At 55.2% G+C, this 15,142-nt stretch overlaps 1 protein-coding gene and 1 pseudogene across 5 annotated transcripts in view; one reads left to right on the plus strand and one right to left on the minus strand.

Moving 5' to 3' along the window:
• ALOX5 (arachidonate 5-lipoxygenase) overlaps positions 1-12,889 on the plus strand; it is a gene marked incomplete at its 5' end in the record, with an annotated part of 54,233 nt that extends 41,344 nt beyond the window's left edge. The window contains 8 exons of one of the 4 annotated variants that reach the window (XM_079900465.1): positions 973-1,119; positions 7,027-7,230; positions 7,984-8,070; positions 9,704-9,882; positions 10,187-10,308; positions 10,680-10,780; positions 11,090-11,260; positions 12,423-12,889. In XM_079900465.1, coding sequence (XP_079756591.1) covers positions 973-1,119; positions 7,027-7,230; positions 7,984-8,070; positions 9,704-9,882; positions 10,187-10,308; positions 10,680-10,780; positions 11,090-11,260; positions 12,423-12,602 — 1,191 coding nt within the window. In that variant the 3' untranslated portion in view covers positions 12,603-12,889. The remainder of the gene's footprint in view (positions 1-972; positions 1,120-7,026; positions 7,231-7,983; positions 8,071-9,703; positions 9,883-10,186; positions 10,309-10,679; positions 10,781-11,089; positions 11,261-12,422) is intronic. The other 3 variants (XM_079900466.1, XM_079900467.1, XM_079900468.1) reach the window with 3 other exon arrangements.
• Positions 4,359-5,075, minus strand: LOC307175141 (zinc finger MYND domain-containing protein 19-like; annotated as a pseudogene). Its single transcript has one exon. The product of its transcript is annotated as a zinc finger MYND domain-containing protein 19-like (transcript).
• Positions 12,890-15,142: the final 2,253 nt, after the last annotated feature.

Here is a 15,142-nt window from a genome sequence, read left to right on the forward strand (position 1 = left end):
CCAGTGTCCACCGTACTGTAGACCCGACCCCCTTCCCCAGCCGGACCGCAACCCCTGCCTCCATTGCTAGCTTAAAACACAAAAGGCTTTAGAAGAAGCGCTGCTTGTCCTGCACCCGAACTCTTCCAGCTCTGGCGAAAGGAGCCCTTGCGGCCCTCAGCTTAAGCTCCCTCTAGGGGACTCAAGTGTAGTCTGGGGTGGGCGGCTTTCTACCTTCCCCAAATCCCAGGTGCATATTTGTTTTATATTGAAGTATGATATCCACGGAAAAGGGCACGAATCAGGAGTGGCAGCAAGCCCAATGACTTTGCACCTTACCCTGCTGTGCCACCAGCCTCAGACCAGGACACAGAGCACACACAACCCTTGCAGACTCCCCCCCCCCCCCGCCCTTGTAGACCTCCTCACCCCTGAAGACCCACCTCTAAAGACCTCCCCCGGCCCTGACGACCCCCTCCTGACGCGGTGGACGCCTACTTTTGTAGACCCCACCCCTCAGAGCCTTCCACCTGCAAACCTGCCCCCTTTCCGTCTCTCCTCCCAAGGGTGGCCCTGGTCCTGACCCTGACACTGAGTTTACCCAGCTTGAACTCTCTGTAAGTGGAGTCCTGCAGCATCACTCTTGGCATTTGACTTCTCTCATTTATTTCATCTAAACTCTGCCTACTTTCTTCTTCTTAAACTGTGTCCTTCCGGGTGATCTTTCAACATCCTTCACGAGGGTCAGGCAGACTTCGGGTACAGCAAGTGCGGAAGAGCCACTGCCATTCCTTCACCTTACTGAGCCCACCGCAACCTGTGAAAACTGATGTCAGTCAGCCTTTGAGTTAGAGGACCAAGAACTTTACAAATTTCTGAGCTCCACTGAGTTGCCAGGGCAGCCAGAGCCCCCTTTCCCTCCCTCTGCGCCTGGTTGCTGGGTCCATCTCAGGCTGCAACTGACTTGCATGTATTTCCTCCTGCCTCTTACAGCTGGGGAACATCTTCATCGTGGACTTCAAGCTGTTGGATGGCATCGATGTCAACAAAACAGACCCCTGCACTCTGCAGTTTCTTGCTGCGCCCATCTGCTTGCTGTACAAGAATCTGGCCAACAAGATTGTCCCCATTGCCATCCAGGTAGGCTGAGGGGACCTGTTCTCTTCCCGGGCGGCTCTACCCTCAGCAGTCAGGGCTCAGGGAGGATTTCCTGGGTGGCACCACCAAAGCTCTGGGAGGAGAAGGCAGCTCTGCCTTGAGTGTCCTGCTGAAGGCTTTTCCAGGTAGACAGGAAAAACAGGAACTTAGGGCTTCCTGCCAGTCCTGGAGAGGGCTGACCACAATGGGCAGAAAGGGCTCCACTCCCCAAGATACCCTTGAGAACTTCCTGGTTCTGAGGAGGACCTGCCTTGGGATAGCACACTGGGCTCCCCACCCCAGCGTCGTGACCAGCCCCAAATCAAAACGCCAGCAGAGCCCAGGCAAGTGAGGCTGTGAGCTGAGCTGGAAGCTGAGGCTGCCAAGAGGGGACCATGGAGTTCAGGAACTGTTCCCGTCCTGAGATGCTCCCTTCATGTGCCCCGGGGTTCTTGTCTCCACCAGAGATGATGGAGAAGGAGGCCACTGCAACACTGTGGGAGCTGGTATGCAGGCAGCAGGAAACCACACCCGGGCCAGGATGAGGTGTGGGTCCATGAACGGGGGAGGCTGCACAGGGGCCCCTAAGGGGAAGGCAGACAAGCACTCAGCAAACAGTACTTTGAGTCAGCCATGAACCAGGCATTGAGTGCCGTGGGCGTAATAGCAGCTAGTTTTGCCAGATGTTAACCGCCAAGGCTATTGCAAGGGTTTGCCTACACACAACCCCTTGGATTCTGAAATCTAAAAAATTCTAAAGCTCTTAGACTTACCAAAAATGTGTAGCAAATTCATTGGCAGCAAAGCTTGCTGTGAACCAACAGGAGAGGCTATTTAAGAGGCTTTCTCTCACTTAGTATGAAATGCATACGTTTCACTGCAGAAATACTAACATATTTGAGTGTAAAATGTTGTGTTGCCCCAGACCCAGGGAGGGGGAGAGAGGTGTCACATGATGAAATGGACACACTGCGAAAATCCTAAAAATTATGAATTCTGAAACATTTGGCCACCAGGGTTTCAGACCAGGACCTACCTTTATTTATGTAACTGTCACTACAACCCTCTGAGTAGGCAGGCACTAGTGCTACTGATCATTTTAAGCGGATAAGGAAACCAAGGCACAGGGGTAGTCAGCGGCAGAGCTGAGGCTCGAGCCAGGCCTTCTGGCTCCAAAGTTCATGCCTCACCAGTCTCCCAGTCTCTGGGGCACCTCTCCTCCAAAGGAGTGCCCAGGCTGCTATCAGAAAGAAGCCCTATGCTTCAGAAACTGATGCAAAAGGTAAAGGGACAAGTGATGGAGAAGTAAGCCGAGCTAGGAACCTTGTTCACCACTCTCAGGCACCTCTGAAGCAGCCTGTCCTCCAGAGACCTTTTATGTCCAGACCATGGACTATTACGCCACCTTTACAACCAATAAATGAGATCTATCCCAGCTGACCTGAGTCAGCTATGAGTTAACAGCAGAAAGCAAGATACAGGGTAGAGATTATACGATCTCTTCTATGTCAACTGAATGCAAGGAAAGGGCCCACCACAGATGTGACCAGATACTCTTGTGGGCATGGGGAGTCGCAGAAGGACACAGGTCACCAGGTTGGGAACATTGGGATGGAACTGGCTGGGGCACAGGTGAGCAAAAGAAAGTAGCAACAGACTTGATTATAACGCTAATCAATGTGTGGAAAATTGCACAAATATGCATATATGCAAAGAGGCTGGATTATGAAATGTTTTCTTTCTTTCTTGTGCTCTTCTGTAATGATTGGAATTTTTTATGGTAAGTATATAATCTTTCCTAATCAGAAACAAAAGGCTACATCCTTATCACCACCCCTCCCAAAGTTTAAACACAGAACACCAAGCGTTCTGGAGTTCCACAGCATCACTAACAGCCTGGACGGGAGTGGGGAGGGTGGGAAGAATGTGTGGGAGGGAAGGCCCAAATCGGAGTGACCTGCAAGGCTGGTGTAAGAGTTCCGGATGATAGCAAGTGAGGGTCTGGACTAAGCAGTGAGAGTGGAGAGAAAGGCCAGAGGCACTGCCAAGGAGTAGGCAGAGCACTGGGTCCCTTCCCAGCTCAGCTGTTTACCAGTTTGTGACTTGGGAGAGCTGCTAAACCACTCTGAGCCTCAGTTTCCCCCTATGTAAAATGGGAATGTCAAGGAATACCTGCTTTGCAGGGCCACGGTGAGGGATAAATGAGATAGTACAAGTATAGCCCCTAGCATGCAGCAGAAGGTCTCCTTGGCCACAGAGCATGCACCAGAGCCTAGCAGGCATCCTACCTGCTCTGCCAGCAGAGTCAGGTGTGGGTGGGGCTGCGCAGTCAGTGCAAAATAGCGAAGCACTGGGAGGGGCGGGGCAGGGGGGGTGGGGAAGGGGGGGGTCAGGGCAATAAGAGGGCAGTGACAGGGGGTGGGGCAGGACAACAGTACGAGGGGTGAGACTGAGGGGGCAGCAGGGGAGGGGCCAGGGGAGAGGTGGGGCAGTGGGGAGCCTGAGAGCTGGGACTGTTAAAAGGGGCTGGAGTGTTGTTCTATGAAAACATGGTTTCAGAGTTCGCAGACCTCCTAATTTTCCAAGAAAACCTATTAATCCAGATTTTTATGTGAAAGTACTGATATTTAAAGGTTGACAACTAATTGCATTCACAAACAAACAAAAATATCGTGAAGGTCAAACTCTGCTCTCCTTGCACTGCTCTGTCCTGGGTGAGCAGGCCCGGGGTGGGCTGTCTAGAGCCGGTCTGTCCAGCATGGGAGCCCCTGGCCACCCACGGCTCTAGAGCCCTTGAGATGTGGTTAGCCCCTACCAAGGCGCTCTGGAAGTGCAAAATACACACCTGATTTCGAAGACTTAGAACGAGAAAAAAAATAGAATTTTTATTATTTACATGTTGAAATGACATTTTAGAGAGATTGGGTAGAATAAAATTGTATTATTAACATAAAGTTCACCCGTTGGTTTTTATTTTTATTACTGTGGCTGTTACTGAGCAGGACCCTAAGGAGCCTTCCCACGACAGCCCCCCCCGCCCCCCATGTCCTCCGCCTCAAAAAACTGTACATGAGTTTACGAACAATTAACATAGAGATAATGAGAAGGGTCCTGGCGGACGCCTCCCGGCTGTCTCTGCTCTAGGTGAGCACTAGGGGGCGCTGCGGCAGTGCGCTGTGAGGGGAACCCCGGCAGCTGCGCAGCTGCGGGAGCGGCTCGTTCAGCAGCTCCGGGTCTGGCTCTCAGCCTGCGTCCGCCGAGTCCCGGGGAGATTGGAAGCCGAGAGCGCGGGCGCTGCACTGCTGCTCTGCGGCTCGAGGCTCCGGCTCGAGCTCGTGCTGGAAGGGACGCAGCTTCTCCTGACAGTGCTGCTTGTGGGCGCACCAGTCCTTCCGCGGGCCCTGGGAGCCACAGTAGTGAGCCAGCTGGCAGCGGCCCCTGATGTTGAACTCCCGGAGCTGCTTCTCGGTCATCGCGCAGGGAGGGGAACGGCGCTCGTAGCAGGTGCAGGGAGTCTCCTCCTCTTGCACCACGTCCCCGTTGGTGTTACAGTACCGGGTCACATTCAGGACGGGGAACTGCTCCGCTATGGGGTCCGTGGGAAGCTGCTGAATTGCAAGCCAATATAAGCTTTGCTCCCTTCACTTGCTCGAGGTCTCTGACTTCGGGCCGCCAACCCCACGGTACGAGCTGCAGGTTGTCCAGGCGACTGTCCACAGTGACAGCATTGAGATGCATCACCTGAAACGGGGAGCGATGCCCCAGCCCCACCTCCCCATCGCTCCCACAGCAGCTCAGGAAGGAGCCTTCCTGACCCTCTTGCTCGGTTTTTGTCAAGGGCATATACAAGTATCTTAGCACCATTTCCATCTGCGTCTACTTCCATCCAGGCCTCAAAGGAGTAGCCCTCCACCAGCAGGGATGTTCTGCTCATCTATCAGTGTGTACTTGGTCCTCATCTGACTGCCTCTGCTCCTCTCTCCCAGCAAAAGCTCCCACCGCTGGTGATGGGAACAAGGTTCCCATTCAGGTTAAGGTCTGTGGCTGGTGCAGCTGCACAGCTGGCTCTTTTCCAGAGATTGTGGTGAAGGAAAATGCAGCATTTATTTCAGGGCCCCAAGCAAGGAGTCCAGGCAGCTAGTGGTCAAAAGGCCCCAAACTTCCCAATGGCTTTCAGGGAAAGGTTTTTAAAGACAGGGTGAGAGCGGGTTTGTGGGATGTGTGATCAGCTCATGGACATTCTTCTGATTGGTTGGTGGTGAGGTAATCGGGAGTCAGCATCAGCCTTCTGGTTCCAACTGGTCTGGGGTCTGTGTGCTTGTGGGCAGCATACAGTTAATTTCTTCCACCTGCTGGGGGTTTCAGTATCTGCAAATCAGCTCAAAGTATATGGCTCAGAATATTATCTATAGCCCTTGAGGAGGAACTAAAGTTCCTTGACTTTGTTTTAATGGCTAAAGTATATTATTTTATCTTGCTTGACTGTTTTCCTTTATTTCTGCATTTTCGCACTTCTCTGATTAAATTTATTCTTTGGAACTCAGGGAAGGCCTAGGAGGCTAAAGTTTTTCTATAGACAAGAGGCAGGCAGAGGACATGGAGGGGATCTGTCCTGGAAAGACCCCCATAGGGTCCTGCTTGGTTACAGGGCTACCTGAAAATTTTAAATTCCACCTGTGGCTTGCATTATATTTCTATTGGACCTCATCTCTGTTTTTGAGGGAGAGACAGGGAAATTACCTTCCAAAATACTTAGCATGACCTTGAGGACCCAAATTGGTCTGGCTCCCCCACATCTCAGGCAGCTCTTCTCCTGGGTCACCCTGTTCCCACCACACTGCTCCCAGCAAGAGTCTAACACCCGGCCCAGCTCCCAGTTCCTATGACGGCTCCACCACTCTCCTCCTCTGTTCTGGACAATTCATTCTCATCCCATGTGTCCACCCCTCCCAGGCTCTGTGTCCTCCTCAGAAAGATGGGTCATGACAGCAACTACCTTGCAGGCTCACATGACATTGCGCTGTCAGGTCCCGAGGCTGCACCAGGCGCTAGGGGAGAGCCCCAGGAATGCCAAGGGCTGTTGTCATGGAGAAAGCTAGGGACCAGGGGCTTGGGCAGGAAGGGCTGGATAATGTAGATATGTCAGGGCCAGATCACGGAGTTTGGCGACCTTATTTTCTGGCACGAAGAGGTGACTGGGTGTTTTTAAAGACAGGATTGACCTGACATGATTTACATTTTAGAAAAAAAAATCACCCCTGCCCCAGTGTGGAGTTGAAACGGGGAAGGGAAAGACAAGCCAGCCTCTACTAAGGAGGCACCTGGCTGCAGGGCTGGGTTCAAGAGACAGTGACTTGGGACACTGCATCATGCTGGCCCTAGAGCCCCAGGAACTGGAGTTGCTAATCTTGGGCCAGAAGGGAACTCAGGAGCACCAAGACAGAGCCTAGGGAACAGCAGCATTTAAGGGGAGAGCAGAGGAAAGGAAAGTTGGGAGACCAAAAAGCAGCAGCAGAGAAGCAGGTGGAACCAGGAGGGAGGAGCGGAGATGGGGAACGGGTGGAAGACCACAGCCTTCACACATGGCGGTGCTCGCTCCTTGCTGATGCCTTCATGCTCTTTCATTCACTTCTCCTAATAACTGTGAGGTGAGTAGACACTGTGCCCTTGTTACAGATGGCAAAGCCAGAGCTCAGAAAGGCTACATTGCCCAGGGTCCCACAGGTAGTAAGTGATGCAGCTGGGATGGGAAATACAATCTCTAGGCCTCTGCCCTCCTCCATGATCCTCTCATAATTCAAAAGTCACTGTTTAAGAAATTTGGATTCTCCTGGAATTTCCTGAGAGGCCAGGCTCTTCTGCGGCTGCAGTCTGGAGCGAAATACTGCAGTATTTTCTCCAATGTATCAGCTCAACCAGGTCCCAGGAGATGAGAACCCCATTTTTCTCCCTTCGGATGCAAAGTCTGACTGGCTTCTGGCCAAAATCTGGGTGCGTTCCTGTGACTTCCACATCCACCAGACCATCACCCACCTTCTGCGCACACATCTAGTGTCTGAGGTTTTTGGCATCGCCTTGTACCGCCAGCTGCCTGCTGTGCACCCCATTTTCAAGGTACAGCAAGCTGCTGCCTTACCTGGTGGGAGAGGGTATCCAGGTATGGGGGGTGGGGGAGAGAAGGGAGGGAAGAGGGGTACTGACATCCCCACAGGACTGTGGCTGGGAGTGGCCATAAGAGGCCCCTGGAGAGATGCTGGGGAGGTGGGTAAGTACCCCCAAGGAAGGAAGTGGCTCTGAGCCTGCTGGTTCCTGAGGACACAGGGCTGGGGCCTGACTCCAGCTTGGGCTCGCCTTGGGTAGGTGTGCAGATTTTGAAGAGGCAGAAGAGTTCAGTGTGACCCTGTCTGATCCCAGGCGGCAGCCCCCACTGTCACTGCCCTCCTCTGTTCCCAAATCCTACCGGCACTGACTGCTGGGGTGACTGCAGGCTCAGGTTACCTCTATGTGCCTCCGTTTCCCCATCTGTAGAACAGTTCAGATAGTATGCCTGCCTCCTAGGATTACTGTCAGGGTTAAAATAGTTGACAGATTTGAGAGCTTCAAACAGTGCCTAGCACACAGTTATGCTCTGTGTAAGTGTTGACTGTTATCATTTTTATCACGACCATTATGCATTAGAACATTAGAGTGGCGCCCATCCCCCAGGCCGCTGGCAGCGGCTCCACAGTGAAGGTCAGCATGTCAGCTTCACTCCCTCCCTGAGGCCTGTAGCATCGCCCCTCCACGGAGGACCCCCGAGGAGGCACAGACCTGGTCAGGCGCCCCCGACCGGCCTTCTCTGATGTCTCCTCCTGCCCCTCCACCCAGCTCCTGGTGGCACACGTGCGGTTCACCGTCGCCATCAACACCAAGGCCCGGGAGCAGCTCATCTGCAAGTACGGCCTCTTTGACAAGGTGGGTGCCCCGAAGAGCCCGGCCCGGCAGGCACCTACTTCTCAGAACCTCGGCGGCCTCCACTCCAACCTGAGGTCCAGCCCCCTAGGCACTGGGGTGGAGGCCTGGGGAGGGTGGGAGGCTGCAGGTGCTCCAAGTGAAGCCTCCCAGCTTCCCTGGCCCACGTCCACCCCTCCCACCCAGCCACTTCCAAGCACCACCCGCTCTTCCTCCTCACCGTGGTCTCCCCGTCACCTCCTCCCTCCCTTCTCCATCCTCCTGCCTCCCCACCTCTTACACACTGGGGACCTGCATCTCCCCTCCCACTCTGCCGCCCATCATTCTGAGCACAGCCTCCCACACTCTGCCCTTGCAGGCCGTCGGTGCTCCCAGCCTACTCGCCCTGTCAGCGGGGGCTCAGGTCCCCCCTGCCCATCACACCCTCTCAGGCAGCACCCCACCCCTGTTCTGACCCCCCAGGAGGCTTACCGCGCCTGGACCCTCCCGGCAGCCCTACCTGCAACTTTCCTGCTTTCTCATCTCCCATTAGTGAGCGGGCCAGATGATCACTAGGGCTGAATCACCATTTGGGTGGAAAATGACAAAACCCATCTCAGACCAGCTGCAGCTGTAAAGGAACTGTGTCATCTCACACGCCTGGACATACTCGGGTTCGGGAGCCACAGCTCCCAGCTCCGTGTCTCGCTGGGCAACACTGGCCTGTGGCCTCCCTCTCAGCACCAGGTGCTGGGCCCAGAGCCCCCAAGCAACCCCCGCCCACCAGGATGCCTCATACGCAGGGACCAGGGACTCGAATAATGTCCCCAGGGTACAAGCCACTGGATGGAACTCTTCCACTCTTTAAACTGTGTGGGCCTCACTCTCTCAGACGGGGTTCTCGGACAGCCTTCCCCCTATGGGAGAGGGAACAGGACCTCATCACAGTGAGCTCCAAGCTCATGTTCCCACGCAGTGACATCATCTTCCAACCAAATAGAAAGTACCAGGGAGCAACTCTATTGGTCCTGCTTGGCTCAAACGCCTACAGTGGACCAGTGTCTGGCCCCCAGCACCCAAGCCCTCCTTTGAAGGTTCTGTACCCTGAGCACTCAGCCACCGTGTGTGTATGCCTGCCTCTCAGCAGCTGGTGCGTCTACCCAGCCCCCACCTTGGCACACAAGACGCTCTCAACGGAGTTGTGAGGCTCCTGGGGGCTGGTACCTGCCCCCGTCTTGTGCCCAAAGATCAGGTCCCAGAGAGCAGTGCTCGGGCTCTGGGCAGCCCGTGCTCAGGACGAGGGCAGGCCTGGCCAGAGGGCTGCTCCAGCCCAGGCTCCACCCTGCCAGCTATCCCTGCTGCGCTGCTCGGGGCGGGAGCTCTCCCCTCCCTCCTGTAGCTGCTCCCAGTCTCTGCACTTCAGCCCCTCACATCTTGATCGGGCAGAGGCTCCTCCCCGTAACCTCTCACTGGGCTGCCCTTGGCATTCTCCGAGTCACACGTCCCTCCCGCCCACCTCATGAGACCTAGGTTAGCCCTCGGCAGGCCTGGTCATCCTCCTGCCCTTTCACAGTTTCTCATGCTGAGCTTTGGGGCTGGAAGGCTGGAGGCGGGGAACCAGCCTCGGCTCATGGCGCTCTCTCCCCTCCTGCTCAAGGCCAACGCCACAGGGGGCGGTGGCCACGTGCAGATGGTGCAGAAGTCCATGCAGGACCTGACCTACAGCTCCCTGTGCTTCCCTGAGGCCATCAAGGCCCGGGGCATGGACAACACAGAAGACATCCCCTACTACTTCTACCGGGACGACGGGCTCCTGGTGTGGGAGGCCATCAGGGAGTGAGTGCTGTGGCTGTGGGACCTGCTCTGGGCAGCAGGAGGAGTGGGCCTGGGCGCTGATGGACCCGGCCAGGGGGCTGGGCAGCTGGCAAAGTGGGCCAGGGCCTGGCTCCATCGTCCGGGCAGGGATGGGGGAACGAGGGTATGCTGGGGCGGGGCGGGGGTGGAAGAGCATGTGACGTGAGTCTGGACGTTAAAGAGTGACAGCGTCACCGATGGGGGCTCTGCCGTGGGGCCCGGGATACCGCTCTGCAGACCCTGGCTGGACCACCCACTCCTAGCCGGGCCTCTCCTCCCGGGCCAGGTTCACAGCCGAGGTGGTGGACATCTACTACGAGAGTGACCAGGTGGTGGAAGGGGACCAGGAGCTGCAGGACTTCGTGAAGGACGTTTACATGTACGGCATGCGGGGCAAGAAGGCCTCAGGTAGGGATGTCCCCCTGCCCCGCCCCCAGCCCTCTCTTCTGCTCTTCCCTGACTTTCTTTGGGCAGTGCTGGCCTGTGGCCTCCACCTTAGCACCTGGCACTGGGGCCAGAACCCCTAGGGGACCCCTATCCACCAGTATGCCTCAAGGGGACATCTCAGGGCCTTTCTGTGTCTCCTGAGAGCCCAGGTCAGAAACAACAGGAACACTGGGCCAAGCGGCTGTCCCCTCCCAGTGAGTCTTGCCCACGCCCGGGCCCTCCAGCACTGGTGTGTGGGAACCCAGGAAGCAGTATGGGTGGAGGCGTGTATCTGCCAGTCGGGGGTCCCTCCCCAGGGTCGGGGCCTCAGCCAGCCCGTGGCTCTACCTTAGGCTTCCCCGAGTCCATCAAGACCAAGGAGAAGCTGTCCGAGTACCTGACTGTGGTGATCTTCACGGCCTCAGCCCAGCACGCGGCAGTGAACTTCGGCCAGGTGGGCAAGGGCAGGGCGAGGTGGCCAAGCCCACCTTGACTGCTTCTGAGGGCCCCTGGGCGGACCGCCCCACTTCCTCGCCTTCCAGACAGACGGGGGTGGACGAAGCCCAGGCAGCCCCGGGGCCAGGAGTCCGGTGTTCCTGGTGCGGTTTGGTTCCGTGCTAAGCACTGGGCGCCAGCCCGAGGGAGGGGCCTGCCCTGGCCTTGCTGGAGCGGGAGAGGGGACTCGGGAGGAGGCGCAGGAGACGAAGGTGGGCGGAGGCTGCGCCGCAGAGGTGCCCACGCGAGTCGGTGGCCATCCCCACAGTACGACTGGTACTCCTGGATCCCCAATGCCCCCCCAACCATGCGAGCCCCGCCGCCGAAGGTCAAGGGTGTGGTCACCATCGAGCAGATCGTGGACATGCTGCCCGACCGTGGCCGCTCCTGCTGGCATCTGGGTGCAGTGTGGGCGCTGAGCCAGTTCCAGGAAAATGAGGTGAGACCGGAGGCCTTCTCGCCCCTTCCGGGAGTCAGAAGGTTTAACCCGCTCCTCAACCCCAGGGTTCTGTGGTTTAGGGCTCAGGCTGGACCCCTGCTGGCCAGGAATCCTGACTTGCAAGGCTGGAGGGGCCCAAGAAGCCCTCAGGCCCAAGCCTGGTTGGAGCTCAGCGTGGGCGGGGCAGGAGAGCTGGGGGACACTGGGACACTCCCCACAAGGGCACCCCCCACCCCCGCCATTGACAAAGCTCCGTCATGTGGGTTTCTCCCCGGCACCCCAGCGGTGGGGCTGAGAGTTTCCTGGGTATCTTCTGAGACATTCCCACGCACATACAACCTACCGAAGCTAATCCCAAAGCCGTCTCTCGGTAGACACAGCCCCACGGTGTCGGCACATGGCTGCTCAGAATGACGGGCCAGTTGAACCAGCCCCAGACCCGCAGGCATTCGTTGGCATCTGAGGTGCTTTGGGACCTTTGCTAATGTCGTGGTCCCTCACTAACATCTGCATGTATGGGTCTTGGCACGTGTGTCCGTAGAACCAGTACGTTCCTTGTAGAGGAGTTTCTTGGTCAAAGAATGTTGAGACTGAATTGCCCTCCACAAACTAAATCTAAAACCCCATCAAGAGCACGGGATATTTCTCCCACTTCTACCAGCCCTGGGTATGAAACTTTCCAATTTTAACAATCCCATAGTTTGTTTCTAAAAGGTACGCTTAGTTTTAATTTGCAGGCATCTGTGTGGGTGTGCAAATGGGCATACCACCCCCAACAGAGCCTGGCTGTGGCCGTCCTGGGCTGGAGAGAAGGCCTGCACTGGCCCCTGTGGCCCTGCTGCCCTGAGTTCAGGCGGGAAGGCGGGAGTGCTGCTTGGGACCAGGCCACATGCCCACCACGGCCAGGACTACCCCCCACCTCCACGTCCGCCTGCACCTTTACACGTCCTTATAGCCTTATACCCTGCGGCAGGGCACTGATCCGTAAGGTCCCAGCCCAGGAGCATTCTCGGGGTGCTCTCAGCAGGTGGCAGGAGGTGGAGATTGGGGGATGAGCACACGCCTTGCCTCCCAAAGGATGGTCTCTGGGGTGGGACAAGGCCTGTCAGTTTACATCGCCTCATCGCAGATTAACGTGTCTCTGTCGTGTCTGGGTCCTCAGCTGTTCCTAGGCATGTACCCGGAGGAGCATTTTATCGAGACACCTGTAAAGGAGGCCATGGCCCGATTCCGTAAGAAACTTGACACCATCGTCAGCGTGATCGCCGAGCGCAATAAGAAGAAGAAGCTGCCGTATTACTACTTGTCCCCAGACCGGATTCCCAACAGCGTGGCCATCTGAGTGGCGCCTGAGCCCGTCTCACTCCGGGACGGCCAGCTGCTCCAGGCTGGGCTCGGCAACCAGACTCCAGCCTGCCCAGGAGGGCAGGCTCCCAGGGCGGCTGCAGAGCAGGCCTTCAGATTCCTGGGAATTTGCCCGCAGGCCCCAGGCTCCTGGCTTCAAACCAAAGGCTCCCCAGGTTAGACCTTGATATAGCTAAGCTTCGGTGCATTTTCCTGTTTGTTCCTCAGTCTCTAGTGAATCCCATACTTTGATCGAAGTGTGTAAACACTGCAGGGACCTTTCCTACACAGAGGACTGTGTAGTTTCCTGCCCACCACCCAGCTCAGCGCTTCTGCAGCAGGAAAGCCCCACAGAGCAGCATAACTGATGGATGTTTGCTCTTGTTGGGGACACGGGATGATTACTTTCTGTTCTATTTATGCTTAGTTCAATTTCTTGCATACAGTAGGTGCCCAAATAAATTCTTGTTGAATGCGTTAAGAACTGGTTTTCATAAAAATAAAGTTTATTTAAAACAGGTCTCCTTCTACATGCTACGTTCCAATCACCCCAAACAGCTCAATCCCCTCCCCAACCCCAAAAAGCCATAATCATTATGATCCCGTCTAGGCAAAAGCCTCCCCCCAACCCTCAGTCTGGAGAAAAAGTGCTTTTCTCTCTTCTTTGCCCAGAAACTCCTACTCTTCCTTCAGAACACATCCCAGATCTCATCCCCTCTGGGGAGACACCCTAGTTGCCCAGATAGAGCTCGTCTCTCCCCCAGGGCTTTGTTCAAACCTCTTCCATCCTCCCACGTGGTCTCACACTTGGAACTAGAGCCCCTGGAGGATAGGGGACCCGCCGTATTTATTTCTGTGCCCTAATGGTGGCCTAGGGCTGGCATAAGTCACCGCCGTGCTGCTCCCATACTTTCCTCCCAGCTGGGCACCTACCCTACAGATTCCAGGCATCGTCTTGGGGGCTGGGGGCTGTTTTCTCCTATGGCAGAGAAAGCAACATGCCTTTTTAAAAAATGCATTTTCTTTCCTCAGGCCCAAGAAGCAGAGCCAGCCCTGAGCTTGGGGATGACAGTCCTCTGTCTCCTCCTACACACACACCCAGCCCCAGCCCCCAGCCCTTGGCTTCAGAATTGGGTCAGTGGAATCCACAGGGTTTCAGGAAAGTGTACACCTGATGTGCTAGGCCAGCCACCCTAGGCCATCTGGTCGGCTCTATTTTAGCCCAGGGGTCATCCTCCCCCCGCCAGCCTGACACCCCAAGTAGTGAGGAGCAGTGTGTCCGTAGGATCCCTGGGTCCGAAGTACCCTCTTACCTCCATGAGCACTGGTACAGCCTGGGGCAAGGAACATTGGGTGGACTTTTTTTTTTTAAGTTTATTGAAGTAGAGTTGATTTACAATGTTCTGTGAACTTCTGTTGTATAGCAAAATGATTCAGTTATACATACATATATATATATATATATATATATACCCACACAAATTTTTTCATATTCTTTTCCATTATGGTTTATTATAGGATATTGAGTATAGCTCCCTGTGCTCTACAGCCGGACCTTGCTGTTTATCCATTCCATATATAATGGTTTGCATCTGCTAATCCCAAACTCGCAATCCATCCCTCTCCCGTCCCCCACCCTTGGCAACCACAAGTCCATTCTCTACGTCTCTGAGTCTGTTTCTGTTTCATAGATAAGTTCGTGTCATTTTTTAGATTCCATATAAAAGTGACATCATGTGGTATTTGTCTTTCTGACTTACTTCACTTAGTGTGATAATCTCTAAGCCCACCATGTTGCTGCAAATGGCAAGATTTCATTCTTTTTTATGGCTGAGTAATATTGCATCATATACACACACACACACACCACATTTATGCTGTGAACATAGGGATGCATGTATGTATCTTTTCACATTAGAGGGCATTTTCTTGGTTTTTTGTTTTTATTTATTTTTGGCTGCATTGGGTCTTCGTTGCTGTGCGTGGGCTTTCTCTAGTTGCAGCGAGCGGGGGCTACTCTTTGTTGTGGCGCACGGGCTTCTCATTGCGGTGGCTTCTCTTGTTGCAGAGCACGGGCTCTAGGCACGCGGGCTTCAGCAGTTGTGTGGTTTGCGGGCTCTAGAGCGCAGGCTCAGTAGTTGTGGCGCACAGGCTTAGCTGCTCCGCGGCATGTGGGATCTTCCTGGACCAGGGCTCAAACCTGTGTCCCCTGCATTGGCAGGCGGATTCTTATCCACTGCATCACCAGGGAAGCCCCACATTAGAGTTTTGTCTGGGTACACGCCCAGGAGTGGGATTACTCGATCATATGGCAACTCTGTTTTTAGTTTTCTGAGGAAATTCCACACTGTTTTCCATAGTGGCTGCACCAATTTACATTCCTGGGTGGACCCTTCAAAAAGGGAAATGTGGGGACTCATGAGCACTGCCTTGACCTCTAAAGCTCGCCTTGAAGGGGCTTGGTGGGGAGCGTCAGCCCCAGTCCACAGGTGAGGAAACTGAAGCTCAGCGAAGAGAAGGAACCCTTGAGAGGCCACC

This window comes from Stenella coeruleoalba (assembly GCF_951394435.1).
Source record: "Stenella coeruleoalba genome assembly, chromosome: 16".
Classification (NCBI taxonomy): domain Eukaryota; kingdom Metazoa; phylum Chordata; class Mammalia; order Artiodactyla; family Delphinidae; genus Stenella; species Stenella coeruleoalba.